Here is a 27,864-nt window from a genome sequence, read left to right as displayed (position 1 = left end):
GTCTGTTCCATTGGTCTGTGGCTCTGCTCTTGTGCCAGTACCAAATTGTCTTGATTACTATGGCTTTATAGTAGAGCTTGAAGTTGGGGAGTGAGATCCCCCCTACTTTATTCTTCTTTCTCAGGATTGCTTTGGCTATTCGGGGTCTTTGGTGTTTTCATATGAATTTTTGAATTATTTGTTCCAGTTCATTGAAGAATGTTGCTGGTAGTTTCATAGGGATTGCATCAAATCTGTATATTGCTTTGGGCAGGATGGCCATTTTGACGATATTAATTCTTCCTAGCCACGAGCATGGGATGAGTTTCCATCTGTTAGTGTCCCCTTTAATTTCTCTTAAGAGTGACTTGTAGTTTTCAGAGTATAAGTCTTTCACTTCTTTGGTTAGGTTTATTCCTAGGTATTTTATTTTTTTGGATGCAATTGTGAATGGAGTTGTTTTCCTGATTTCTCTTTCTGTTGGTTCATTGTTAGTATATAGGAAAGCCACAGATTTCTGTGTGTTGATTTTGTATCCTGCAACTTTGCTGTATTCCGATATCAGTTCTAGTAGTTTTGGGGTGGAGTCTTTAGGGTTTTTTATGTACAGTATCATGTCATCTGCAAATAGTGACAGTTTAACTTCTTCTTTACCAATCTGGATTCCTTGTATTTCTTTATTTTGTCTGATTGCCGTGGCTAGGACCTCCAGTACTATGTTAAATAACAGTGGAGAGAGTGGGCATCCCTGTCTAGTTCCCGATCTCAGAGGAAATGCTTTCAGCTTCTCGCTGTTCAATATAATGTTGGCTGTGGGTTTATCATAGATGGCCTTTATTATGTTGAGGTACTTGCCCTCTATTCCCATTTTGCTGAGAGTTTTTAACATGAATGGATGTTGAACTTTGTCAAATGCTTTTTCAGCATCTATGGAGATGATCATGTGGTTTTTGTCTTTCTTTTTGTTGATGTGGTGGATGATGTTGATGGACTTTCGAATGTTGTACCATCCTTGCATCCCTGGGATGAATCCCACTTGGTCACGGTGTATGATCCTTTTGATGTATTTTTGAATTCGGTTTGCTAATATTTTGTTGAGTATTTTTGCATCTACGTTCATCAGGGATATTGGTCTGTAGTTTTCTTTTTTGGTGGGGTCTTTGCCTGCTTTTGGTATTAGGGTGATGTTAGCTTCATAGAATGAGTTTGGGAGTATCCCCTCCTCCTCTATTTTTTGGAAAACTTTAAGGAGAATGGGTATTATGTCTTCCCTGTATGTCTGATAAAATTCCGAGGTAAATCCATCTGGCCCGGGGGTTTTGTTCTTGGGTAGTTTTTTGATTACCGCTTCAATTTCGTTGCTGGTAATTGGTCTGTTTAGATTTTCTGTTTCTTCCTGGGTCAATCTTGGAAGGTTATATTTTTCTAGGAAGTTGTCCATTTCTCCTAGGTTTCCCAGCTTGTTAGCATATAGGTTTTCATAGTATTCTCCAATAATTCTTTGCATTTCCATGGGGTCCGTCGTGATTTTTCCTTTCTCGTTTCTGATACTGTTGATTTGTGTTGACTCTGTTTTCTTCTTAATAAGTCTGGCAAGAGGCTTATCTATTTTGTTTATTTTCTCGAAGAACCAGCTCTTGGTTTCATTGATTTTTGCTATTGTTTTATTCTTCTCAATTTTATTTATTTCTTCTCTGATCTTTATTATGTCCCTCCTCTGCTGACCTTAGGCCTCATCTGTTCTTCTTTTTCCAATTTCGATAATTGTGTCATTAGACCATTCATTTGGGATTGCTCTTCCTTTTTTAAATATGCTTGGATTGCTATATACTTTCCTCTTAAGACTGCTTTTGCTGTGTCCCACAGAAGTTGGGGCTTAGTGTTGTTGTTGTCATTTGTTTCCATATATTGCTGGATCTCCATTTTGATTTGGTCATTGATCCATTGATTATTTAGGAGCGTGTTGTTAAGCCTCCATGTGTATGTGAGCCTCTTTGCTTTCTTTGTACAGTTTATTTCTAGTTTTATGCCTTTGTGGTCTGAAAAGTTGGTTGGTAGGATTTCAATCTTTTGGAATTTTCTGAGGCTCTTTTTGTGGCCTAGTATGTGGTCTATTCTGGAGAATGTTCCATGTGCAGTTGAGAAGAATGTATATCCCGCTGCTTTTGGATGTAGAGTTCTATAGATGTCTATTAGGTCCATCTGCTCTACTGTGTTGTTCAGTGCTTCCGTGTCCTTACTTATTTTCTGCCCAGTGGATCTATCCTTTGGGGTGAGTGGTGTGTTGAAGTCTCCTAGAATGAATGCATTGCAGTCTATATCCCCCTTTAGTTCTGTTAGTATTTGTTTCACATATGCTGGTGCTCCTGTGTTGGGTGCATATATATTTAGAATGGTTATATCCTCTTGTTTGACTGAGCCCTTTATCATTATGTAGTGTCCTTCTTTATCTCTTGTTACTTTCTTTGTTTTGAAGTCTATTTTGTCTGATATTAGTACTGCAACCCCTGCTTTCTTCTCACTGTTGTTTGCTTGAAATATGTTTTTCCATCCCTTGACTTTTAGTCTGTACATGTCTTTGGGTTTGAGGTGAGTTTCTTGTAAGCAGCATATAGATGGGTCTTGCTTTTTTATCCATTCTGTTACTCTGTGTCTTTTGTTTGGTGCATTCAACCCATTAACATTTAGGGTGACTATTGAAAGATATGTACTTATTGCCATTGCAGGCTTTAAATTCGTGGTTACCAAAGGTTCAAGGTTAGCCTCTTTAGTATCTTACTGCCTAACTTAGCTCGCTTATTGAGCTGTTATATACACTACCTGGAGATTCTTTTCTTCTCTCCCTTCTTGTTCCTCCTCCTCGATTCTTCATATGTTGGGTGTTTTGTGCTGTGCTCTTTCTAGGAGTGCTCCCATCTAGAGCAGTCCCTGTAAGATGTTCTGTAGAGGTGGTTTGTGGAAAGCAAATTCCCTCAGCTTTTGTTTGTCTGGGAATTGTTTAATCCCACCGTCATATTTGAATGATAGTCGTGCTGGATACAGTATCCTTGGTTCAAGGCCCTTCTGTTTCATTGTATTAAATATATCATGCCATTCTCTTCTGGCCTGTAGGGTTTCCCCTTCGCGAGGCGCTGGGTTCTCTCAGGTGCGGATGTGGTCTGGATATTGTCCTGTGTCCTCTGGTCTTTATTCTAGGAAGGGTTGTCTTTGTTATGTTTTCATAGATATATGTTGTTTTGGGAGGAGATTTCCGCTGCTCTACTCACGCCGCCATCTTCTGCCCCCTCTTTCCTGTTCTTTATCTTTTATGACATTGATATTTTTTAAAGTATAGGACAGTTGTTTTGTATAATGGCCCTCAATTTGCTTTTATCTGATTTTTCCTCATGATTACATTTCACTTAGGCACTTTTGGCAGGAATACTGAATAAGTGATTTTGTATCTTTAATGCATTACATGAAGAGGCCCTTGATGTCAGTTTATCCCATTATTAGGGATGCTAATTTAGACCACTAGGGCAGGGTGACGTCTGCCTCCTTTCTCTGCTATAAAGTTACCATTTCTCTCTTGTAATTACAAAGTAATCTGTGAAGAGATACTTTGAAACCATGTGAATATTCTGTTCCCCTTCAGACATTTTTTGTCCAGTAGTTTTAACATGGATTAACAATTCTTGCCTGAATTAACTATTACTACTCCTATTGCAAAATTATTTTCTTACCCAATTATTCCTTTATTATTTTTGACATCATATTATAAGGAAGAGCTTTCCCTGCTCCTCTATTTATTATTCAGTACATACTTAAGAATTTTTATATTATTCAACACTTTATAATATACTAATTTCATTATTTATTTTGATGCTCAGCTCTTCCCTGGTTTAGCCAGTGGAAGATACTTCAGGCTGGTTAATGTATCCTTCTGACATGTCCCTGTCATTCTTTGACCACTTCCTTACCTTCTGGAACAAATAGATATTCCAGGCTCAGATTGTTCTTTCCCCATCCTACTTCTGAGATTAGCCATTTCTCCAAGGAGCTCTGGTTCCTTTTACTTGAGGAGTATTTAAAAGTCAAGCATGGTACACCCAGTGAACTTACTGCTGCTGGGATGGCATTGCATCTAGGCAATTTCATATTGATTTAATTTAACCTGTGTGTGTGTGTGTGCGCGTGCGCACATGTGTGTGCAAAACTGGGAGTTCATACTGTACCCCTAATTCAAATCTGATGTTCATAGGCTTCCTCTTTGCCATCCCTCATTCCGTACTTGTGTTCCCTTCATCCATTGTGAAAACTCTGGCTCCCAGCAACATGAATATAGTTCCTCATTTGCACAGTCCTGTAACAAATAACTTCAGAATTAATACTACTATAAAAAAAAATAATCAGTAAGTAGAGTTAAAGATTTTTTTTACAGCTTTTTGTTTGTAAACAGAAGTTATTTAGTCACGTACTGTGTTTAAAAGTTACTAGAATTGGTTCTCTTTTCCCCTTCAGGACAGTTATTTATTTTAAATAAGTTCTGCCTATTTTTGAGTTTTGTGGAAATAGAGTCATACAGTATTTACTCTTCTGTGTCTGGTGTCTTTTGTTCACCATTAGTCGTGAAGCTTTATCCATGTTGTGAGTAGCAGCCCATCCCCTGCCCCTATTGTTATAAAGTATTCTGAATATACTACACTTTGTCCATTCTATTTGTGGTGAATATTTGGATAATTTTATGTTTTTATTTATTATGAATAAAGCTGCTATGAACATTCTTGTACATGTCTTTTGATGGAAGTAAGTAGTGATTTGTTTTGGATAGTTGAGTTTCCTGGTGTGTGTGTGTGTGTGTGTGTGTGTGTGTGTGTGTGTGTTTAGCTTTAGCAAACACTCCCAGTTTTTCAAAGCAGTTGTTGAATTTATATTCCTGCCAGCAAGAGATTTCCAGTTATTCCACATACTACCAGCATTTGGTATTGGCAGTCTTTTTAAATTTCACTCTATCTTGGCTATTAGTGCAAGGGTTAAATTGGCTGACCTGAATCGATTAATTACTTGCGCTTGAGATTGGTTGTTCAGCTCACAGGGTTCCATCCTGTTCTCAAGGGTATGAGTAACTTAATAGTGTGCCTTATCTGAAATCTAGATGCATTGTTGTGTTTGGCAAGAATCAGAGGTACTCTCAAGTTACTTTGGTATTACAAGGATGGCCCCTAAGTAAGGAAAACAGGTGAAGCTAAATGCCTCATAAAAGAACAACTGGAAAGTAATACAGAGCACAAGGCAGCTCAGAAACCTAGACCTTCTTGTGCCCTCTGCAGTAGGTTCAAGAAATCTCACGTTCTAGTGACTTAGCTGTTCTCTACTTTGTCTGTTCCTGCTGCTTCTGACTCTTCTGCCTATAACTGCTCCTTTTATTAACCTCCCTTGTGTCTGTTTCTTCCAGTTCCTATTCCAGCTGCCAACTAGACTAGGGGACTCAATCACTGCAATCCTTTCCAAGCAGAATTTTCACATTAAGCCACTTCACAGGCTGTGGCCAGGCTATGCATTAACCCACTTTGGGACAGATGTCTATCCACACCAACTAGGTGTGGCTACAGGAAGCAGGAGCACACAGTATGAACAGGGCAATTTAGGAGAAAGGGATTTCCTTAGAAGGACATTATGTGAGAAGCAAGCATTCTGAGTGCCTGACTAATTTAATGTATATATTCTAATTATTGTATATATTATATTCTAATTCAGTAGACATGTCTCAAGCCTTCTCTTTATCTGCCCATAGAGTAACTGTTGAAAGAAAAAGAAATGAACTCTTCATAGTGAATCTATGCCAGTTCCTAATACTTAAACAGTTTCCTTTTATATGTTCTCAAATTATATAGTTTATATGTTTTGGACATGTATCTGCAGAACAGGATCAATCTCAAAGTAAATTTTATTGTGTAAATGGAGGCAGATGAAAGGGTTTTAGGAGGTATGAGATACACTTGGTTGTTACTAGCTTGCCTGTTTTAAAGATGAGGAAACTGAAGTCCAGAGAGATTTGCCCAAGTTCTCATGACCAGGAAGTTGTAGGGTCACACAAATCCAGGTCTTCTGGTTCCATAACTAGAGCTCTTTCCACTACCTCACACTGACTAGGGAGATGTATCCTATATATACCCCCATTCCCAAATTATTAACAGTACAAAGGAGATTTGATGAAAGCAAACTTTAGCCAAGGCAAGGGGTAGCATTTGAGAGAAGGCAGATCTCCTTGGGGCTGAGATGGTCTTGGAGGCTTCCTTAAGGCAGTGGGTTTTGAACTGGGTCTTATACAGTTGGTTAGGTTTATATTTTTATTTCTTTTAGGGTTGGTCAGGTTTAGAATGGTATGGAGAAGGGAGAACAGTGCAAAAAAGGTGCAGAAGTGGGGAAACACAGATTTTCCAAAGAGAGATTTTCCGGAAGAGACGTGTGTTGCTGAGTTAGTGGGTTTATGTGTAGGAAAGGAGTGAGAGATCAAGTATGGTAGGAAGTTAGGAGGCTTTGAGATTATGATAACTTAAAATTTGCCAAAAAGTAAGAGATCATGACATGACGGAGAGAAGAAAGCTTGAAGTTGCGTGGATGGCTCTCTAGAGAGGAGTACAGGCTGAAGTGAAAGGGACTGAACAAGATGGTAACAGCTGGAAATCAAGACATAGGTTTGAGAGTCTTTGAGAAGGCAGATTAACAGGACGGAGACAGAAAGGTAAAGAAAAGGTTCAGAGAGCTGTCCCTTGAGAGTTTGAGCCTTCGTGACTGGGACAGTCTGGGACCAGCATCAGAAGAGGGGGGCAGTATGTGTAGTGTGTAAGCTCACAGACTTTGGGTCAAGGCCACCCTGGGTGTTTAGCCCAGTGTGACCCAGGCCCAGTGATCTAAGTCCTCTGGGTGTTTGCTGGCCGGTTGAGGAGGGAGATAGGTTCCTATGTCTCACCACAGTAGCTTGAGAATGTAAGGCTGTGCAAGTGAAGTGAAAGTCTTTAATGTCACATGCCTAGCATCCAGGTACTTACCAAATTTTAGCTTTTCCTTCCCACCCAACCTCTTCTTTTGATAAAACCTCGTTAAGCCTAATTTTCTTAGGTATGTAATACACTTTTAGGAATTGGCTTTACAGGGAGAATAGGTTCTCCCACTGTGGACTTTGAGTTTGAGGACAGATGGAGCCTCTGGGCCTGGAAGTTTCATTTTTTTGGCTTTCTTCAACATCCAGGCTTCAGTCAAAAATTGAAGCCCTCACAAAGGGAGTTAGAGGAGTCTTTGTAAGGCTAGGCACTTTCAGAAGCAAGCAACCATGCTGCGTCTCTGCTCTGGCCCTGACTTTCATTTGACAGGACTGCAGTTTGTCTGTAAGATGTGCCCAGCCTCCCAGCCTGCATTTCTAACAGGTTTGGAAATACTGGTTGTCTCCCGAGAGTTCTACACACAGGGCAACACGGTTTGGGCGGAGTTCTAGCAAAGGCTGAACTTAGATGCCCGTTCCCTTCCCTGTTAACCCAGGGCCAGCGGGAGGCTGCCATTCTGGAGCTGCTGTCGGCACACTTCCCCCACTTGGGCAGCGGTGCTTGCCAAGACTCTCTCTGAGGCTTGGAGCCAAGGCCTCAACCCCCTCCTCCCTCCAATGAGTCCCTGGAACCACCATCCCCCAGTGGGCCGCACGTGCCTCCGCACATGCGTGTTGCTGCCATAGCATCTGTGGGCGCCTGGCCCCATAGGCACGGAGCGGAGAACCAATCAGGCGGCCCTACGGGCAGCTGTTGCACCCCAGTCCCAGGGCTGTCACGGGCTGCTGCTTGGAAGACAGAGTGGTGCCTGGCTAGTTGCACAGGACTGGCCTCAGCCCATATCCTCTCCTTAGGATCTCAGTACTTCTTATCTCCTGGCCGCATCCTGCCCCACTCTGTTTTCCTCACCCTAATTTCCCCCTGTTCAGAGTTGAACAATCCGGTGGAATTCCCTGCGAGGTGATCACAGCTTCCACAGGGAGGGCAGGGCAGCTTTGTTGCCATTTTATAGCCATTTTCCCCCAAGAAAAAGCTCTGGAGCAGCTTCTTGATCAGTCCAGAGGTGGGCACTCCTAGCCCCAAGACCTTCACAAGAGCTGATAGGATTTGGCCTGGCTCACTTGCTGGGAGATCTTGTCTCCAGTGGCAGTTGGGGGTTTGAAAATTGTTTTCTGAACCTCTGCCTCCCCAGGCTGAGATGCCTGAACAGAGCAGACCCCCTTAGTGTTTGAGTAGCACTGAGTCAGGACAGCTTTCTACAGCTCCTTTTGTTCCCCACCCCTCACCCTTGGGAAGGTGTGCCCCCTTCTCCTGAAGGCCCCTGTCAATAAGCTGGAACCTACTTTTACTTTTTCTAGAGTGGGGCTGTGCCTTTCAGGAGTGACCTCTGCTGCTCGTCTGCTGCGCTTTGCTGTACTTGGTGGTCCTGGAATAATCCTGCTGTGTTTTGATGCCTATGATCTCTACATTCTATTCTTATAGTGCTTTTCCCTTTCTGCCCTCACTGTGCATCTCAGTGCCTGTCTCCAGTTCGGCTGGAGTAGCCACACCACCACTCACACTTGTTTTGGGTCATCTCACCTCTCTGGGCCCCTTATCTTTGTGCTCTCCCCACTTCCTACATCATGCCCTGTACTTGGGCCATGTTGCAGAAACATTACTGGGCAGGAGGTCTGAGAGACAGAGGTGCTTAGTACATGCACGGTCCATAAATAGACATCTCATGTGTGATAAGGGCTATGATGCATACTGCAGTGTGAGCAGCCAAGGTGGAGAAGCGGACTCTGCCTCGGGAAGTCATGGAAGGCTTTACCAGCAGGTGATGTTTGAGCCGTCTTAAAGGATTTAACTAAGTAAACGGGGGAAGACAGGGAATTCCAGTCAAGGAAAATAGCATGCATAAGAGCCTGAAATTGCATGATATTCATGGAGAAAATGTTATGCGGTGTGAGTGGGAAAAAAAGAATATGTTATTTGGGATTGAGGGTTCATGAGTAGCCAAGGGAAGAAGTGTAACCTGAGAGGTAAGCTGGGACCTACTCATGAGGGCCTTACTATGTAAGCCATAAGTAAGTCCTACTATGTATTTAGACTTTGCCCTACCCACGCAGGGAGCCTGTGAAGGGTTTTATATAGGGACATGACATACTCAGATTTGTATGTAAGAAAGGTGAGACACATGTCTGTGAGGGATGGATAGTCTCATCTGTCCTCTAGCAATTCTGTGAGGTGGACAGGATGATGCTGTTACCTACATTTTATACCTGAGAACAGAGGCTTGAGATGTAAAATGTCTTGCTAGAGGTCTCAGAGCCAGAAAGCAGAGGACCTACGAGCCACCTGGCTTCCTGGCTGTGCATCTCTTTCTCCTGGGCACATTGCCATTGTTAACAGAGCCTTCTAGAAAGCTGCCTGCCCCTGGGCAGTGGGTAGTTGCTGACAGGAGAATATGAAGCGAATGGTCATTGATAGGATCTAGTTGAAGGAGTGTAGCACTGGGATTTTGTGGCCTGTGATGTCCAGTTTCCCAACCTCTATGCCAGTGCACAGACAGCAAGAAGCAGGTGGGGAGCTTTGAGCTTCAAGCTCTGCACTGCCTTGACAAAATCCATTCATCACTGTCTTGCTCATTAATTCAGAGGAGCATCTGCTGCCTGATGCTGGCATTTGTCAGTGCCTTGTTTTTGGAAGCCCCAGGTTTTCAAGGTTGGTCAGCTCTGCAGTCCCCAGCCCCAGGGTGAGCCCTGGCAGTCAGAGGCAGGCACTTTGTCTGCATTTTGTAAAGTGAAATGACTTCATTTTTTAAAAACAAAACTAACATGATCTAACAGTACAGAACATGAGCTCAGAGGTCAGGCAGACCTGAATTTTAGTTCTGTGGCTGTCACTTAGGTATGGAAGTTTTTAATATGGATGAGCTCGGTTTTCCTACCTCTAAAATGAGCAAAGTCAAACCCACCTGAAAAGATGACTGTGATGACTGAGATGAGATAATGTTTACAAAGTGCCTTGGCGTGATACTTGGCACTTTCAAGTCCTCAGTGTATAGTGGCTTTAATTCCTGCTCTTATTTCTGCCACCACCATGACTAACTGCTGCTACACCATAGTTAAAGAATATTTGAAAAATAGAGAATAGAAGAAAAACAGATCTCAACAATGCTAACACCATGATACATCCACCCTTATAATTTAGTAATATTTCCTTCAGCCTCAGAACATTTCCCACTATTTCAGAACATTAGTTTCATGGCATATTCATTTTATAGCCAGGCAGAGTTTTTTTTTTCCCTCCAGTGGGAACTGCACTATATTTTTTTCTTATTTTTAATTGATATTTTTTTCTGATTATAAGAATAGTGTATAAACTCAGCATAGACAAAAGAAAAAGGTAGAAACATACTCATAAAGCCTACCTCATTTCTAGCCCAGAGGCTATCACTGTAAACATTTTGCTGTATCTCCTTCCAGCCTTTCATTCATGTTTTATTATAGAGTTGAGATCATATCACATATATAATTTTAAGTGATTTTTCAGTTCATAGGATAGCAGGAGTATTTTCCTTTATTGTAAGCAGCATTTTCAAAGGCTGCATATTAGTCCATCAGATGGCTCTACCAGAACTTACATAAGCAGTGCCCTATTGCTTTTTCCAGTTCTTCAATCTGAGCATCTTCCCATGACAGAACCTAAGACACCAGCCTCAGTATAACCAGGAAGCATATAATGAACTTGTGCTGTGTATATGAGCGTGAGGCGTGGTAGGGCCCCTCAGATAAATCAGAAAAAGAGCCTGCCTCAAAGTTGCTCAGAGACTAGATAACCTGGAAATATTTACTGGGGTAAAATATCCAGGGGCTTCTTTGCCACACACTATGAGGGAGTCCACCTAAGTGTGGGTAGCTGTATGCCCTATGGAAGCTGGGATCTGGGGGACACAGCTTTTAGAAAGGAAGTCTTGCTGCCTTTTTTCACTTACCAATGTGTTATTTGGCCTCCAACACTCATATGCCTTTTGAGCTTGTTCCCTAGACTGTTGGAGGCCTAGGGTAATTACATTTGAAAATCACTTCCAAGTGGTTTTCACTGTGAAGGAGTGAGAAGATACAGTATTAAGAAAGGAACTTGCATGAGAATCGGGAGAATCAGAGAGGGTCTAGTCTTGTTTTGACACACACGTGCTCTGGCACCTGAGGCAAGTTATTTCCTCTTCCAAGCCTCTGTTTTCTCCTTGTAATGTAGGAAGATTTGACTAGATGATCTCCAGGGCCCTTCCAGCATTGATGTTCTATAAGTACTTGAAGCCTCCCTCTTGCCAGAATCTAAAGTGAACCTCCTGATAAAGGTTGCAGGATGCTTCTCCAGAGCCAAAGTTCCTTTTAATTAGTACCTGGGGAACCATTTATGCTTTTATAGTCCCAATCACTTCCTCCTGTTACTAACTGGGATGTGCAGAGACCAAAAGACAAGAAGTGTCTCTCGCTGGGTGGAAACCTTGGATTCAGAACCCCAAGTGATTTTCTCTTATGTATTAGGTATTTGGTCTTTTAAGTATTTTGTTCTTTCATTCATTTTCTCATTTAGGAGATGTTAACTGAGTCCCAGGCCTTGTATAATCCATCTGTGCAATACAGAGTGAATGAGACTCAGCTCTGTTCTCAAGACACACTCAGTCTAGTGAGGAGACAGGAAAAAACGTTAAAGGCAACAAGAAAATTGCTACAATGGGGGTACATATAAGTTGCATAATAAAAGGAGTGCTTGAATCTGCCCAGAAGCAACAGCAAAGGAGTCTCAGTGGGTGCTTTGATATCTTAAAGGATGAGTAGAAGTTTTCTAGGTAGGCAGTTGAAGAAGGGGCCTTCCACGCAGAGGAACAGCATGTGCAAAACCCAGAGGGGTGAGAAAACATGGTGGGTTTGAAGAACCACAGATAGTTTGTGTGGCTGAAACATAGAAAGGAGAGTGAGCAGATGAGGAAAAGCCAAGCATTTTTCCTTGGACAAGTCTCTTTTTACTGAATTCTTTGCTCATTTGATTGTCCAGATAAGAGTGATGAACTTCTTAGTTCAGTTCTCAAAAACTGTCATTTATATTGCCTTGTAATTTCCACTTTTATAGTAACACATGCTTATTATAGAAAGTTTGAAAGATACAAGAAATGTAGAAAGTTTCACTCATGGTGTCGTTGCCTAAAGACAAATACTTCAACATCTTGGTATGTTGCCATTTAATGTTGTTTTTTTTCCTCTCTCTTTTTTTGTTTTTCTGTAATTGTGTGTTGTAATTTTAGTGTATATGGATGCTCCTTTTTAACCTACGTCTTAAAATTTGCCAAAAAATGGTATTAGTATTATTAAAAAATAACTGTCATCATAAAATACAGTGGCTGAAAGAAATTTCTTTCTCTAATTTCTTTTTACAGGTCTCTTGTGGCTCAGAGCATAATCTGGCAGTGATTGGTGAGTAATTAGTATACTGATAATTGTGTTTATTTTGAAACTCATGTGGCAGAGTTGGAGATGACTCTTGGTTAACCAAAGATAGGGCACATGCATATTTGAATGTTGGGAGAGTCTTAGAAATGGAAGTCTTTGGTTGACTGAAGCTTTACCAGAGCCCCTTTTTAAAGCATGTCTGTCTACATCATTAAACATCTCTAAGATACCTGACCGGGTGGCATTTGAGGATATTAGAGATCTTAGAGGCTACAGCATCATGTTTAGAAAGATATAAAAGAGAAAGAGGATTGGGCTCCTCCTGGTTTTTTGAATAAATCCCTCACACCAGGTTCCTTCCTCTTTCTTTGGAAATAGGGGGCTCTGCTGACTGCAGTCACTGCCCTATATTTCATGGCACTTAGGAACTCTCAGTTGAAGCTAAGCCTCTGATTAACTGGGGCTTCCTCTTAGTTGACTCTGGTTAACCAAGGCTCACTGTTTTATAAGCAGGCCTCTGATTAATTCCTTTAAGAAGCCTTCTCATTGCTAACACAAGTAGACTCAGTCCGCAGCTCACAGTACATTGAAGAGTCAACACTGTAGGGTCCAACTGTCTGACTTCAGTACAGACTTCCACTTACGAGCTGTGGGAACTTAGATAAGGTAATTAACCCCTCCACATCTCATTTTCCTCTTCTTTAAAACGGGGAGGGCAGCGGTGCCCCCATCCTAGGCTTACTGTGAAGATTGAAGGGGTTAGTATATATAAAGCACTTTAAATAGTCTCAGTTCCTATTAAAGGTGTTATGAGTGTTAGTTGTTATTACCTGGTATCATACATTCAAATAATTGCCCTCCTCTGGGCTTTAGTTCCCCCATCTATAAAACAGAGTTGTCAAAACAGAAAACCAAGGTTCTTTCTTGCTCTGATATTTTAGGATCCTATTACAACCCCATCCCTGCCTGCCTTGGGTCAGTGATTTCTGTTCTTATCTATACCCCGAGCCTCTGACTCTCAGCTTCCCAAGCTGCTGCTTTTTTTCCTGCCTGTTTGCAGCACCCAGAGCAGTGCCTGTGCTCAGCAGAGACTCAAGCACTGTTTTTTGAATTGAGCTAGACTGGCTCAGCTGCCTGGGGTGGCAGCAGTTTGTTTGCAGGCCCCAATGCGATGTGCAGGGAGGCAGAGGCAGAACCAAGGACAGCAGAGCAAGTAGGCTGCCAGCCAGCAGAGGGGTTGGGGAGTAGTTGGGGCTACAGTCAGAGGAGAGAAAATGTAACAGCAAATCTGCAAGCTTTGCCGCAGCACCAGATACTTTGTACCGGAACTGCTGCAGCCTGGGTGTAATTAAGAAAGCTCATCAAAGGACAGGTGGAGCCTAGGACATTGCTGCTGCTGTCATGGGACTGGGAGAGAGGTTGACTTCTGAGACAGTACAAACAGGCAGATTGCAGGGAATCTAAATCTGTGGAAAAACAAAATCCAGATGAAGGAGGCAGCCAGAACTAGCAGGGTAGCAGGCTGAGCTGACACAGGCAGTCTAGGCCTGTAGAGCATGGACTCTGCAAGCAGATAGCCATGGTTCAACTGGCAACGTCTCTGTGGGAGTTTGTATTTTTCTGCCCTCATCCACGCAGTGGGGATAATTCCACCTTGCAGGATTGTTGTTTGGGGATTAGGTGAGAAAATATATGTGAAATATCTGGTATACAGGGTGTGTGTAAGATATATATATAAAATTCTGTTTTGTTTTGCATTTCTCTTCGTCAGGTGTGGAGAGGGGATAATAGCTTGTTGGTGTAACTATCCTAGAGAAGTAATTCTTAGTTGGGAGAGAGAAATGATAGCATTCTGGAAAGGTGTGTCCAGTGTTACCCAAGTGAGAAGTGTACCAGAGGCAGTGGGAGAGCAGGGAGTGCTGGTGAACTCACCGAGGACAGATCTGTCATTTCCCATTGTCCTCACTGCCTGGGGCCCGGCTCACAGTTTGCTGAATGAGTGGTTCCAGAGTCAGGAAAGGCAGGCCTGTTCACAAGGCTCTGGATGTGCCTACCTGCCTGTGAGTGAGCAGAGACCAGAGGCCTCCCACCACTGGAGGAATGGGGCCCCCAGCGGGTGCCCTGCAGGGTGCAGGCAAAGCAGCAGGAAGTGACAAGAAACCACCTGGTAGCCTGGCTGGAGGCTAGCTGGAAGAGAGCTCCTGCCAGCAAGCCTGGTCCTCACGGGAGCTCCTCCCTCAGCCCTTCTATCATTGCGTATGTTAGAGGGGTCTCCTGCCTTCAGTCTGATTCCCGGAGAACCAGCTCCTCACTGCCTGGTGCAGAATCCCACATATGACAGGGATGAAAGGGTATAGAATAGACTAGAACAGAAATATAACAAAGCCAAACTTTGCTGAAGAAGGGCAGAGGCCGACTTAATGTCTAATAAGTGTGCAACAGACACATCAAACTGGAAAGGGAGGTGAAATAGAGATGGGTGAAAGGCCATAATTCAGGACCTACTCTGCCTTAGAACGGATACAACCCCACAAGTCCATTCATCATACTCAACTTTTTTGAGAAGCAAACTGAGACTCAAAGGTTAAACAGGTTGCCCAGGGCTAAGTAAATGGTAGAGCTGTCAGCCTGACTCTCAAGACTGCTCCTTTGCATCTGTCATGTCCAGGGCCCAGGCAGTGTGGGTGGTAGTTAAGAAGAGCATAGGCATTGGGGTCAGATTACCTGGGTTCAAATCCTGGCTCCTCCACAAAGCTGTAAGACTTTGTATAAGTGGCTTAACCTCTCTGTGTCTTGATCGTCTCACCTGGAATATCATATTATTGCACTCAGAGAGTCTTATGTTAAGTGCCAGCAGTGCCTGGCACAAAAGTAAAAGCTCAATAAATGTTAGCTGGTATTATTATTATTATTATTATTATTATTATTATTATTATTATTATATTGAGTTCAAGGAAGGGAGTAATTATAAGATAACTCTAAGAAGGCCTAAGGTTCAGGTGGGAACTGCAGAAGCTAGAGAAGGAAGTCTCTTTTCTACCTAGGATGTCCAGGTCCAGGGCAGGATCTCAGCATAGCTGCAGAATGAATTTGTAAGCTGGATTCTGGGAACCCCAATCTGGGGGATCTGGAAATCCCAACAGCCCTGGAAACAGTGCTGTCTCAGATTTGTTCCAGGTCAGGATTCTGCTACCCAATGTCCCAGACAGGGACTCAGAACTTGCATGTTCCAGCCAGAGGCAAACCCTATAGCAGCCTCATGTCAGGTTTCCTAGAGGATCAAAATAATTCTACTCTGCCACTTCACCTGCTTCCAGGTTTCTTTTATTCCCCTTCTCTTGCATGTGGTTTGATCTTTTCCTTAGTTTTCCAGTGAAGTTTCTTTTGACATGTTTTGTGTTTGCCGTCAGGCACTGCCATGGCTAGACAAGATGGTGAGGAGATTCAAGTTCCTGTTCTAGACAGAGGAGTAACTGCTAGAGCTGGGCATAGAGAAACTCAAGTGACCAGCAGCAAGGAGGCAAGGAGAGCACTGAGGCCATTGGCCACAGCTGGCCTGGCCACTCTCTAGCTGTGTGCTTTGTACAATCACTCTGCCTCACTGAGCCTGATTCCTCATCTATAAAATGAACCCACCCCTAAAAGTTGTTCTCCAAATGGCATGGGTATGCCAGGTGCCAGCTCAGTGCATGCCACGTAACAGGTGCCAAGCAGGTGCTCACTCACTTGGCAGGTACCCTAGTCCTCTTTCTTCCTCCCTCCCTCCCTCCCTCCCTCCCTCCTTTCCTTCCTTCCTTCCTTCCTTCCTTCCTTCCTTCCTTCCTTCCTTCCTTCCTTCCTTCCTTCCTTCCTTCCTTCCTTCCTTCCTTCCTCCCTTCCTCCCTTCCCTCCCTTCCCTCCCTTCCCTCCCTTCCCTCCCTTCCCTCCCTTCCCTTCCTTCCCTTCCTTCCCTTCCTTCCCTTCCTTTCCTTCCTTTCCTTCCTTTCCTTCCTTCTTTCCTTCCCAGGATTTCCCTCCACATCTGACACAGCCTTCCTTCCTTCCTTCCTTCCTTCCTTCCTTCCTTCCTTCCTTCCTTCCTTCCTTTCCTTCCTTTCCTTCCTTTCCTTCCTTTCCTTCCTTTCCTTCCTTTCCTTCCTTTCCTTCCTTCCCAGGATTTCCCTCCACATCTGACACAGCCTTCCTTCCTTCCTTCCTTCCTTCCTTCCTTCCTTCCTTCCTTCCTTCCTTCCTTCCTTCCTTCCTTCCTTCCTTCCTTCCTCCCTCCCTCCCTCCCTCCCTCCCTCCCTCCCTCCCTCCCTCCCTCCCTCCCTCTCTCCCTCCCTCCCTCCCTCCCTTCCTTCCTTCCTTCCTTCCTTCCTTCCTCGCTTCCTTCCTTCCTTCCTTCCTTCCTTTCCTTCCTTTCCTTCCTTCTTTCCTTCCCAGGATTTCCCTCCACATCTGACACAGCTGGCTGGCTGGCTCTCATTTGTGGGCATAGACTGAAGTTAGCAGAGGTGACATGAGGGCATGTGGCTACCACTTCCTCAAAAGATCCCTGGCTGCCAGAGGCAGGATACCCAGGCCCTGCTCCATCTTCAGGGCCCTCACCTCTGTGTCTGGCTGAATTGGCTCCAGCTGTTTGGGAAATTTGTTTGCCTTGCCTCCTGATGTGCAGTTGTTCAGCCTTCCTTTCCTGCAGAGAAAAAAGAGCTGACTGTATTTGCTCTCTCCCTACTCCACGCAGACCCTTGGAAAGGTTCTATTGGTGGCCTTTTCCTGGAGCACTCAGGCTCGCCAGACAGGCATTGTTAAAGGGTTAGATATTTGGCAGGGAAGTGTGGTGCCTCCTTCTTCTCCAAGCAAAGCCAGCTCTTTTACCAAGTTGGAGCTATAATCTATGTAATGACTTTTTTTTTTTTCGATTTCACTCATGAAATAGAATTTCCAGTTGTTGAACCTTTGTACTTCTGTACTATGGCAGAATATCTGACCTTGGTCTGAAACCCATCAAATAGGGTCATGGAGGAATTTAGAGAACTAACTTTTTTGACACTTGTTATTCCTCTGAGAGGCAAAACCTCCAAACCTCAGGGCCTTGTAGAGCCCTTAGAGGCAGGTGTAAGCTTGCATGGTCCTATGCACAGTGTGATAGGACAAGCATAAGTGCGTTACCTGTATCATTCCATTTAATCTTCATAGTAAATCAATGAATTAGCACCATTGTTAACCCCATTTCTAGATGAGGGGACTGAAGCTTAGGCTGAGTAGTTTGCCCCACTGTGCCATATGGTCTGGAGCAATCTATGTGTAGGATCTTTAACCCAGGCCTCTAACTTCAGAGCCAGAAGGCTAATTCTGCCTTCCTGTAGGCCAGCGACAGTCTGACCTGTTCTTAAAGCCACCGGATAAAATTATTTCATCTCTTCATTTCAATATTTAGTTCCCCTTCATGTTGACAACTTCCATATATCCAGCCTAAATCTATTCTGCTTCGGAGTTTTTGCAGTTCTCTGCATAATAACTAGACAAAAATCATGAAATTAATGGCATTGGTTTAGAAAACCAGTCCTTTTAGGGTTCTTCTTCCCCTTCCTTTGTCCCCTATCTCTTTAAATAAATAATTAATTAAAATTTTGTATTACTAATTAATACATTTATATGATTTGAAACCTAAAAAGCATAAAAAGATTTAAAATGAAAAACTTCCCTCTTACACTATGCCCACCACCCTGTCTAGTGCCCAAAAAGCCTTCTGCCACATGGGCAGCGAATGCCTGTCATCAGTTTCTTCGGTGTGCTTCTAGTTGTTCTTTGCACATTTTAAGTGAATACTAAGGTATCTTTTTATCATTCCTTCTATGCAAATAGTATTATACTGTACACACTTTTTACTGTATTTTTTCTTTCAACAACTTATCTGGGAAATCTTTCCATATCAGGATAAAGGCCTTCTGAGTTTAATACAGCTATATAGTATTTCGGTATGCCTGTGTACCTGAGTTATTTACCCGGTGCCTTATTGGTAGACCTTTAGGTCATTTCCAGTCTTTTACTATTGCAATTAATGATGTAGTGAATAAGCTTGTATGTATGGTATTTCATGTGTGGGATAAATTCCTAGAAGTGAAATTATTGTTTCAAAGAGTAAGTGTATTTATTTTACAAGGTACTTCAAAATTGGCCTTGATGGAAATTTTACCATCTTTCACTCCCTCCAGAATGCATAAGACTTTGCTGTTTATGCAGCCTCCCTAATAGAGTGTATTAAGAAACTTTTGGATTTTTGTACATCTGGTAGGTGATAAACTACTTAGGGCGATTTTTTTTTTGCCTTACTTTTTAAATTAAAGTACAGTATATATAAAGTGCACGAATCTTAAAGGTTGAGTTTGATGAGTTTTTAACATATGTATATACCTAAGAAACTACCATCCAGCACAAGATATGGAACATTTCCAGCACCGCAGAAGGCCACCTCCTACCCCTTCTCAGTCAGTCAATATCCTACTTGCAGAGCTAATTGCGATTCTGACTTCCGTCTTCAGAGATGAGTTTTTTCTGTGCCTGAACTTCATATAAATGGTGCCATACAGTGTGTTCTCTTTTATGTCAACTTCTTCTGTTCAACACTTTGTGTCTTTCAGAATCATCCATTTTGTATGCAGCAATAATTCTTTATTGTTGATCAGTAATAGTCCATGGTATGAATACACCAGCACTTATTTTTCCATTTAACTGTTGAACATTTGGGTTTTTCTAGTTTGAGGGTTGTGAATAAAGCTGCTATGAATATTCTTATCTGTGCCTTTTGGTGAACATATACATTTGTTTCTCTTGGCTGTGTAGCTAAGAGTAGGATTTCTAAGTCATATGTATAGCGTTAGTAGATAATGCGCAACAATTTTCCAAAGTGGTTTTACCAGTTTATACTCTCATCAACTATATATGAGACTTCCAGTTGTGCCATATCCTAGCTAGGTATTTTCAGTCTTAGTGATTTAGGCTGTTGCTGCTGAGTGTGTACCGTGGGATCTCACTGTGATTTTAGTTTGCATTTCTCTGTGGAGTGCCTTTTCATATGTTTTTAGCCCCTGGGTAGCTGCTTTTGTCAAATGCAAAAACTTAAGTGCAAACACTTTAAAGTGGATTTTGTGTTAAAATGAGTTTTGTCTATATTTTTCTTAATGATATGTAGGCATCTTTATCTTATAAAGCCCTTTATTAGGTATGTATATTGCCAACATCTCCCAGTCAGTGGCTTGCTCTTTTACTCAATGTTATCTGTTGATGAGTAGATACTCTTTAACATTTTATCAATCTTTTATTTAATGGTTTGAGGTATTTGCTCCCTATGTAAGACATTTTTAGCACTCCATGGTCATGAAAACATTCTCCTTGGTGTTCATCTTGAAACTGTATTATTTTGCCTTTTACATCTAGGCCTAAAATCTGTCTCAAATTAGTATTAAAAAACCCAAACATTGCTCCACAACCATTTATTGAAAAGTTCATCCTTTCCTCATTGAATTTTAGAAGTTCCTTTGTTGTAAATCAAGAGACTATGTATGTGTGAGTCTGTTTTTGGACTTTCTCTTCCCTTTCATCAGTTTGTCTATGTGCATGCTAGTACCACACCATCTTGATTACTATAGCTTTATAATAAATCCTGATATCTGGTATTGTAAGTCCTCCAACTCTGTTCTTCAAGATAATTGTGGCCTTTCTAATCCCTGTTTAATTTTAGTTATTATGAATGAAGGTTGAGAACTTTTTTGAATATTCAAGAGCCATTTGTATTTTCTTCTTTATAAAAGGGTTTTCCATACCTGTGTTAGTTTTTCATTCCTACTATTAACAAATTACCACAAAGTAAGTGGCATAAAACAACACAAATGTATTATCTTAGAATTTGAGGTCAGAAACATGAAAGAAATCTCACTGGCTAAAATCTGGGTGTGAGCAAGCTACATTCCTTTCTGGAGGCTGTAGGGGGCATCTATTTTCTTGAATTTTCCAGCTTTTAGAGGCTGCCTGCATTCCTTTACTTGCAGTCCCCTTTGGTCTTCAAAACCTACAATAGCTGGGTGAGTCTTTCTTACATCACATCACATCACTCTTGACACTGACTCTTCTGTCTCTCTTCCACATTTAAGAATCCTTGTGATTACACACCCACCTCTCATAATCCAGCATAATCTCCCTATTTTAAGGTTAGTTATTTAGCAAATTTAACTTTATCCACTACTTCAGTCCTTTGCCATGTAATATAAATACCATTCACAGGCTCGAGGAGTTTGGACTTTGGGAAGCCATTATTCTGCCTGCCACAATATTATTTGCCCTTTGTTCCATTTAGATGCTTGGTCCTCTTCTAAAAAATTTCTAGGACCTCTTTATTTATTAGGGAGATAAGGACATTGTCTATGATTTGAATTGCAAATATGTGTTCCCAGCTTTTTGTCATTTGTTTTTGCTTTTGGTATTTTTGTTAATTTGTCCTATTTTTGCCAAGCAACTGTTTCTTTCATTGTAGATGAACTTTATCAGTCTTTTCATGTATGGCTCCTGGATTTTGAGTTAGAGAAGTCTTCCTCACTCCAAGATAGAACGGACTTCCCTCATATTTTATTCTAGTACTTCTGTGGTTTTAGTTTTTCCATGTAATTCTTTGATCCATTTGGAATTTATCCTGATACAATGTCAGGTGTGGATTAGACTTCATTGTTTTTCCAGATGGCTAGTCAATTGTCCCAACACTATTTATTGAATTCCCTTTCTTTGGCTGCCTTCCTGGGTCCTGTGGCTACCAGAGCGGCCCTAAGGCATAAAGAGAGGCAGTGATTTGCTCCAGATTGCCTAGCTAGTCAGTGGCAGAGCTGGGCTGCTCAGGCATTAGCTGGTGGCTGGTTCTCAAGGAGTTTTCCCAAGGAACTGTGGTCTTCTGGACTGTTCACCAAGCAGAGGAAGACTGCTTAGGCAGGGCAGTTTCTTTCAGTTCCCTTAGTTCTCAGGGCTCTGTCCCAGGTCCTGCTTCACTCAGCTCTGAGCTGATGTACTCGTTGCCACCCTCACACCTGGCCACTGGAGGCACCATATTTTCTCTAGCAGGCCAGAAATGTAGTAAGACCTTTTGCATTCAGGAGAAATGTTTTTGCAGTTAATACAGAGATGATTTTATAGACTATTGGTTATCATTCAAGTCACATTTCTTTCGCATCAATTGTTTTCTAGGCATGGCCTCACACCACGAGGTGTTGCCTTTTAGCTTTCCGTAAAGGTGAGTTTTTTCACTATTATTCCTAAAGAAGCAATGTCAGGAGTCATTCTGTATGAGACCACAGGTGAGGGTGCCAGACAGTCGAGGAGACTCACATACTTGCTAACCTATTCTCTCATGCCAGCCGTTTTGGGCACAAGATTGACCCCCATGTTTTAGCACAATGCTCTGGTCCTTTAGGGCTGCTTATGATAGCAAAACTACAGTTGTAACCCACAGCACTTGTTTACAAATACTCAGGAGGCTTGGGACATTGCAGAGGTAACTCTAACTAAGGTGAAATCAAGATACAGTATACAAAGAGTGAGAGTAAGCTAGAGGCAACCTTCTGTAGTGGAATGGCTGAGCTCCGGTCCCAGCTTAGTCTACTGTTCTCTATGTGATCCTGGGCAGTCACTCTCCCTCTTCTGGGCCTTAGGATCCCCATGTGAGAAATAGTTCTGAAATCTGCTGCACCACTCAAGTGTGTCTTCATGCCTATAAACTGTGTTGTACATCTTTTTGTTTTTAATTAATTAATCAATTATGAAAACTTTTTATTGTAGTAAAGAACACTTAATATGAGATCTCTACCCTCTTAACAGATTTTTTAGTGTATGATATAGTATTGTTATCTAATGCCATACAGTAGATCCCTAGACCTTATTCATCTTCCTTTTTGAAACAGTTGCTTTTCTTGGTCCATAGCACCATCTTCTCCTGGTTTCCTTCTATTTCATTGGATACTTCTTAGTCTCCTTTGTGGGCTCCATTCTCCTCTGCCTGAATGCTAAAGGTATGAACACTCCAGGGCTCTATCTTGGGTTCCCTTCCTCTTTATCTATATAGTTTTTCCAGTCAACCTTATTCAGTCCCATGACTTTAAAAACTGTTGGCATGCTGATGATTTCCAAATCTTACTGCTCAGTTCTGACCACTCCTCTGATCTCCAAATTATGTACCAAGTCCTATTTGACATCTCCACATTAATTTTAAGTAGGTGTCTCCAATTTAATGTGATCCAAAAGGAATTTTTGTCTTTCCCAAGTCCAGCCTTACTGGCTCTGTTTCTCAGTATATGGCATCACCATCAACCCAGTTGCTCAAGTCAAAAAAGTAGGAGTCAACATTGATTCCTCTCCTTTTCTTCATTTATCCTCACATCTAATCCCTTAGTAAGTCCTGCTGACTCTACCTCTAAAAGTGGTATGAAAACTTCTACTTTTCTCTGTTTTGCTTACTATCACCCGTTAGTCCAAACCACTAGAGTCTCTCCTCTGGACTATTTCCAGAACCTATAACTAAACCAGGTTCCCTCCTGTTCCCCACATCCCATACAAATAGAATCCCAATGGAATGGATATGTAGTGGCCAGAATGTTGTACATCTTAATAGACCTAAACTGTCTACATGTACCGTGTTTACACTGGGTGCTTTGCATATTGTTAAGTACTGAATGAAAGTTACATACAATATTTTCCTCATTCCTTTCCTGGTAATGCACCATGTAGCATTCTGGGTGCTGTGGAGGAATATAGCAAATGGTCATTACCTCATGGAGCTCACATTTAAAGGTGGAGCCCAGAGCTATGAATTAAGTCTGGTGCATTATATATACTTGATAAAGAATGAATTGATCGACCAGTCAATACAAAGCAGAGTGATAAGGACTGGAAGAAAGGATGAAAAGGAAGGAATGGTTAATTTTGGAAATCCTCATAGAAGAGGTGGTTCCTGAGCAGAGGAAGAGTAAAGAGTATTCTGTGCTGAGGGATCCACCTGAGCAAAGGTAAGGAAGACTTTAAAGTATGAATCATGGTTGAAGGACAAATGGTCAACCAGCTAGACAGCTGAAGATCAGCTAGGGCCAGGTGTCCAATAGTATGTTGAGAGACTTTGACTTTATTTTATAGACTGTGTGGAGTCATTATGGGTTATTTAGGAAGATGCTTCAGAAGTTGACCATTATAGCAGAAGATAAAAGGCTTAAAAAAAAAGATAATGCCTATTTACAGAGAAAAGAAAACTGACAGTACCTATTAAGTGCTGGCACCATTCTGAGCATTTACATATACCATTGCATTTCATCATCACCATGCAAGGTAGAAAGCAGACATAAGAATTGTCCCTGTTGTACAGGTGGTAAAGGGGACATTCAAAGAGGTGGAGCCCAGGATTCAGACTAACATCTGCTGACTCTTGAGGTCTGTGCTTTCCCCCTTATCATGCTGCCTCCCTCCAGAGGTCAGGTGTCAGCTTAATTAACATATCAACCAGCATCCACTAAGCTCATAGCACGAAGGTGACTTTGGAAGATGAGGGGGGGAACACAACACAACAGCAGAGCTAGTACTTATCTGGAGGGACAGAGGTCAGACCCTATTGTATTGTCTATCCTCAGAACATAGCACCTAGAGGTGCCTTGACAATGGCCAGGCAGTCAGGCCCATAAGCCTGTTCTGTCCTTCCTTAGGAGGAAGCTTCCTGAGCCTGGGCAGCACCATAGTATCTCCCTTGACATCTAGACTCACAGTGTTGCCCCTTATCTGCCACAGGCCCCAGTGTGCACCACTGCCCCTAAATACCACCTACCCTGTGGCTTCTGCCCCTGCGGCCTCTGGTTTCTGTGGAATCCCTTATTTGTCCTGGACACAACAGCCCATAAGTGCAGGATGGTTGTGACTGTTCTTTCCAAAGTGCACTCTCTGGGCAGGCCTTCAGCAATATTTTGGTGCCCCTTTGGTCATTCATGGACTTATTCACTCATAAAGAGGCTGCGCCATGTAGTAGAAAAAGCTCTGAGCCAAGGTACTGAAGTCCAGCACTAGCTGCTGTACATTGGTCAAGCCGTTTTCTCTTCTCTGGGCCTCCTTTTCTTTATGAATAAAATAATAGAAATGTATTGGTTCATCTTCGAGGTAACCTCCAGCTCTGATACTTTCTGAGACTGTGTTTTGTTCTTCCATAATCTCATGCCATCACCCTAATGTGGGGTTAGGGGATGCTTCTCAGAAGAGAAGACATTTGAGGTGGGTTTTAAGGATGAGTAAGAGAAAGAGAAAGGCATTCCAGGGCATTCAGAGGAACAAAAGCATGGAGAAGGCATGGCACATTGGGGAAAAGGAGGTCATAGGGACAGGGACAGAGCAGGGGGAGGCAAGCCTGCAGGGATGTCTGCAGCCAGGTCATGGAGGCCTTGAAGACAGGCTAAGGGGTTGGGACTTCAGCCTGCAGGGTGACAGGGAGCAGGAAAGGGTCTAAAGTAGAGGAATGCCTTGATCTGATTTGTTTTCAGATGCCAGTGTCTGTTCAACAGAGGAACTGGGAGGAACAGTCATGGGTTTGATCTTGTGCCTTTGTAAGGTATTAATTCTTTAAGTTTGTGATTTTCAGCTTGAGACAAGAAGGATACTGCTGACCTTCTAGCCCTCAGCACACTGGATGTCTGATCGTCCTGACTAGACACTGTTGCAACTCCAGGCTCGGCCCAAGCCAGTCCCTCCCTCTTCCATGGCAGCTAAGAGGCTGACTTGGTCCCGAGCAGAGCCTAGGGCGGCATGTGTGTGTGAATCCTGGGAGCCTCTCCTGTGTGCTCACTGCACACGGCGTGCAAGGCACCTCAGCTCACCCACCTCTCCTCATTGCACAGAGGCTCAGAAGGTCTCAGGGAATTCAGTCCCTGTTGTACAAATGAGGACATGGAATCTCAGGAAGGTTGCGTGATTTGCCCTAAAGCCAAATAATATTGTATAAGGAGCCTGAGACCTTAGAGTTAGGAGGCCATGGGCTCCAATTCCAGCTCATCTGCCTAATGTCTTTGTAACCATGGGCAAGTTGCTACTCTCTGTGAACTGTGGGTTTCTCATCTCTGAAGACTGAGATCCTAACAACTTATTTCTGTGCTTGTCCTCATGTGAGTTATGGTGGTGAATTATGTGGTTTTTAGAAAAACTCTTGGCACAGAGTAGGTGCTCAGTTTCTCTGTTTTTGACTCAACTTCAGGGCTTCTGGTGTTTGGCCTTGCTTCCCACATGGCCCTCTTTGTCATCTCACTTGCTCTTCGACTCTTAAGTCAATGCCACAGACATATATTAATGAAAATACTCTCCCCATACACGGCATGAAGTTAGGCCCTGTGGATGGGGTAAGGGGACATAGGAAGTGACCCCCTTGCCCTTACTTTGCTTATTGCCTGGTTGGTATATATATTGGAGCAGAGAGGGCCTACCCTTCACTCTTGACAGAGAGCCAGGGTGATCTGACCATCAAATCTAGTGCTAATGATTCCTCTTCCTTCTCAGAAACTTGCTATGTGCAATGTGCCAGGCAAAGCTCTTAAATACACCATCTCACTATACTCTTATATACGTTCTTATATATTCTGTTTATGTATGTATTTTACATGTGCTTACATATATACTGTACCACCTAACCCTGTTCTACAGATGAGAAAAATGAGGCTCAGAAAAGGTAAACATCTTGTCTTAAGATCTTAACAACTAAAATTTGGTGGGACTCCTTTTTTGAACTTGATTATCTGACTCTGTAGCATTACCTTTATTAGATCACTTTTGTGTATTACAGAATAGTATATTTATTTAGTTAAAACATAAAAAAATTCTCAAGGCTTAATATTGGCAGTCTCCTGCCTCACCTTTTCCCCACCCCTGGTCCCATTTCCAGAACTAGTAGTCATTTTGAATCGTTTTTAAAGTATTTACTTCTACAGTTCTAAATCAAATGCTTATTTAAGATAGCAGTTTTAAGTAAATAAATTTTGTCTATTGATTTCTTAACATAAATAGAAATTTAATTATCCTACACCACCATCTTCATTTCTTCTCTCTGTAGGCTCCCAACTATAGTTAAATCATTACTATGTTATTGGACTATATAGTCCATTATTATGGCCAGTGTAAATAGTGTTCTCACTGCTGAGCCAAGTCATATATCTTGATGCGGCTCCTGTGTTGTTCTTTTTCTTTACCTGGGCTTTGTAAGATATTAATTCTTTAAGTTTGTGATTTTTCAAAAAAATTGTCTATTTGTTTTCTCTTCTCTTGATTGAGTTTCTGCATACTAATCACTAATGCTTCCCAAATGCCCCCAAGTAGCTTCATAACACCTGTTGGTATTCTTTTCACTGTGGTCAGGTACATCAACTCTATTAGCAGCCTCCCCACCCCACCCCACCTGACTCCCTCAATAGCGTGCCCTCCTGCTCTGCTCTGAAATGCCTGCTGTAAGCCTGCACAGTGGCTGCCTTCTGATTTCTCTTTACCATTATTTTGTGATAAACCCTGTTTCCCTTGCTCCCTGTCTTCCTCCTCCTTTAAATCAGTGTGTCATTTTGGTGGGGCATGTGTTCCAGTAGCTTCCTGAGAAAGAGCAATTGGAGGAGATACATTTTTTGATTTCTTGAATTTCTGAAAACACATTTACTCTGCTTTCACACTTGACTGATAGTTTAGCTGTATGTAGGATTCTAGGTTGGAAATCCTTTCCCTCCTGATTTTTGGAGGTCTTTTCCATTGTCCTCTAGTTTCTAGTGTTACTATTAAGAAGTCTGTTTTTTCTAATTCCTGTTCCTTTGTATGTTACTAGGTTTGTTTTTTTTTCCCCTCTTTGAAACTTTAGGAGCTTTTCTTTATCATTGGTGTTTTAAATTTTTATTACATTGTACCTTGGGGTGGATGTTCTTTTATTCATTGTCCTGGTACTTACTGAGCCCTCTTAATCGGAGGCTTCACAGTTCTTGGAAATTTTTCTTGAAATATTTTTTGATATTTTTTTCTCTTATTTTGGTCTGTTCATGGTTCCTGGGACTTCTATTAGATATATATTGAATCTCCTGAACTTATCTTCTAATTTTCTTCACTTTTCTTTCCTCTTGCTTTTTTGGTCACTTTCTGGGAAATTTCCATTATTTGATCTTTCAGCCTTTTTAATACAACTTTTTTTTTGGTATCATTAATCTACAATTACATGAGGAACACTATGTTTACTAGACTCCCCCATCACCAAGTCCCTCCCACATACCCCATTACAGGCACTGTCCATTAGCATAGAAGATGCTATAGAATCACTACTTGTCTTCTCTGCGTTGTACAGCCCTCCCCATGCACCCATCCTACGTTATGTCTGCTAATAGTAATGCCCCTATTTTTTTTTCCCCCTTATCCCTCCC

At 42.2% G+C, this 27,864-nt stretch overlaps 1 protein-coding gene across 1 annotated transcript in view; it reads left to right on the top strand.

Moving 5' to 3' along the window:
• Positions 1–27,864, top strand: part of SERGEF (secretion regulating guanine nucleotide exchange factor) — a 238,778-nt gene that overhangs the window by 124,784 nt on the left and 86,130 nt on the right. Inside the window, 1 exon segment of the mRNA XM_036888140.2 lies at positions 12,427–12,463. Coding sequence (XP_036744035.2) covers positions 12,427–12,463 — 37 coding nt within the window.

This window comes from Manis pentadactyla, chromosome 9, assembly GCF_030020395.1.
Source record: "Manis pentadactyla isolate mManPen7 chromosome 9, mManPen7.hap1, whole genome shotgun sequence".
NCBI classification, from domain to species: Eukaryota; Metazoa; Chordata; class Mammalia; order Pholidota; family Manidae; genus Manis; species Manis pentadactyla.
This window is presented reverse-complemented; position numbering and strand designations above follow the sequence as displayed.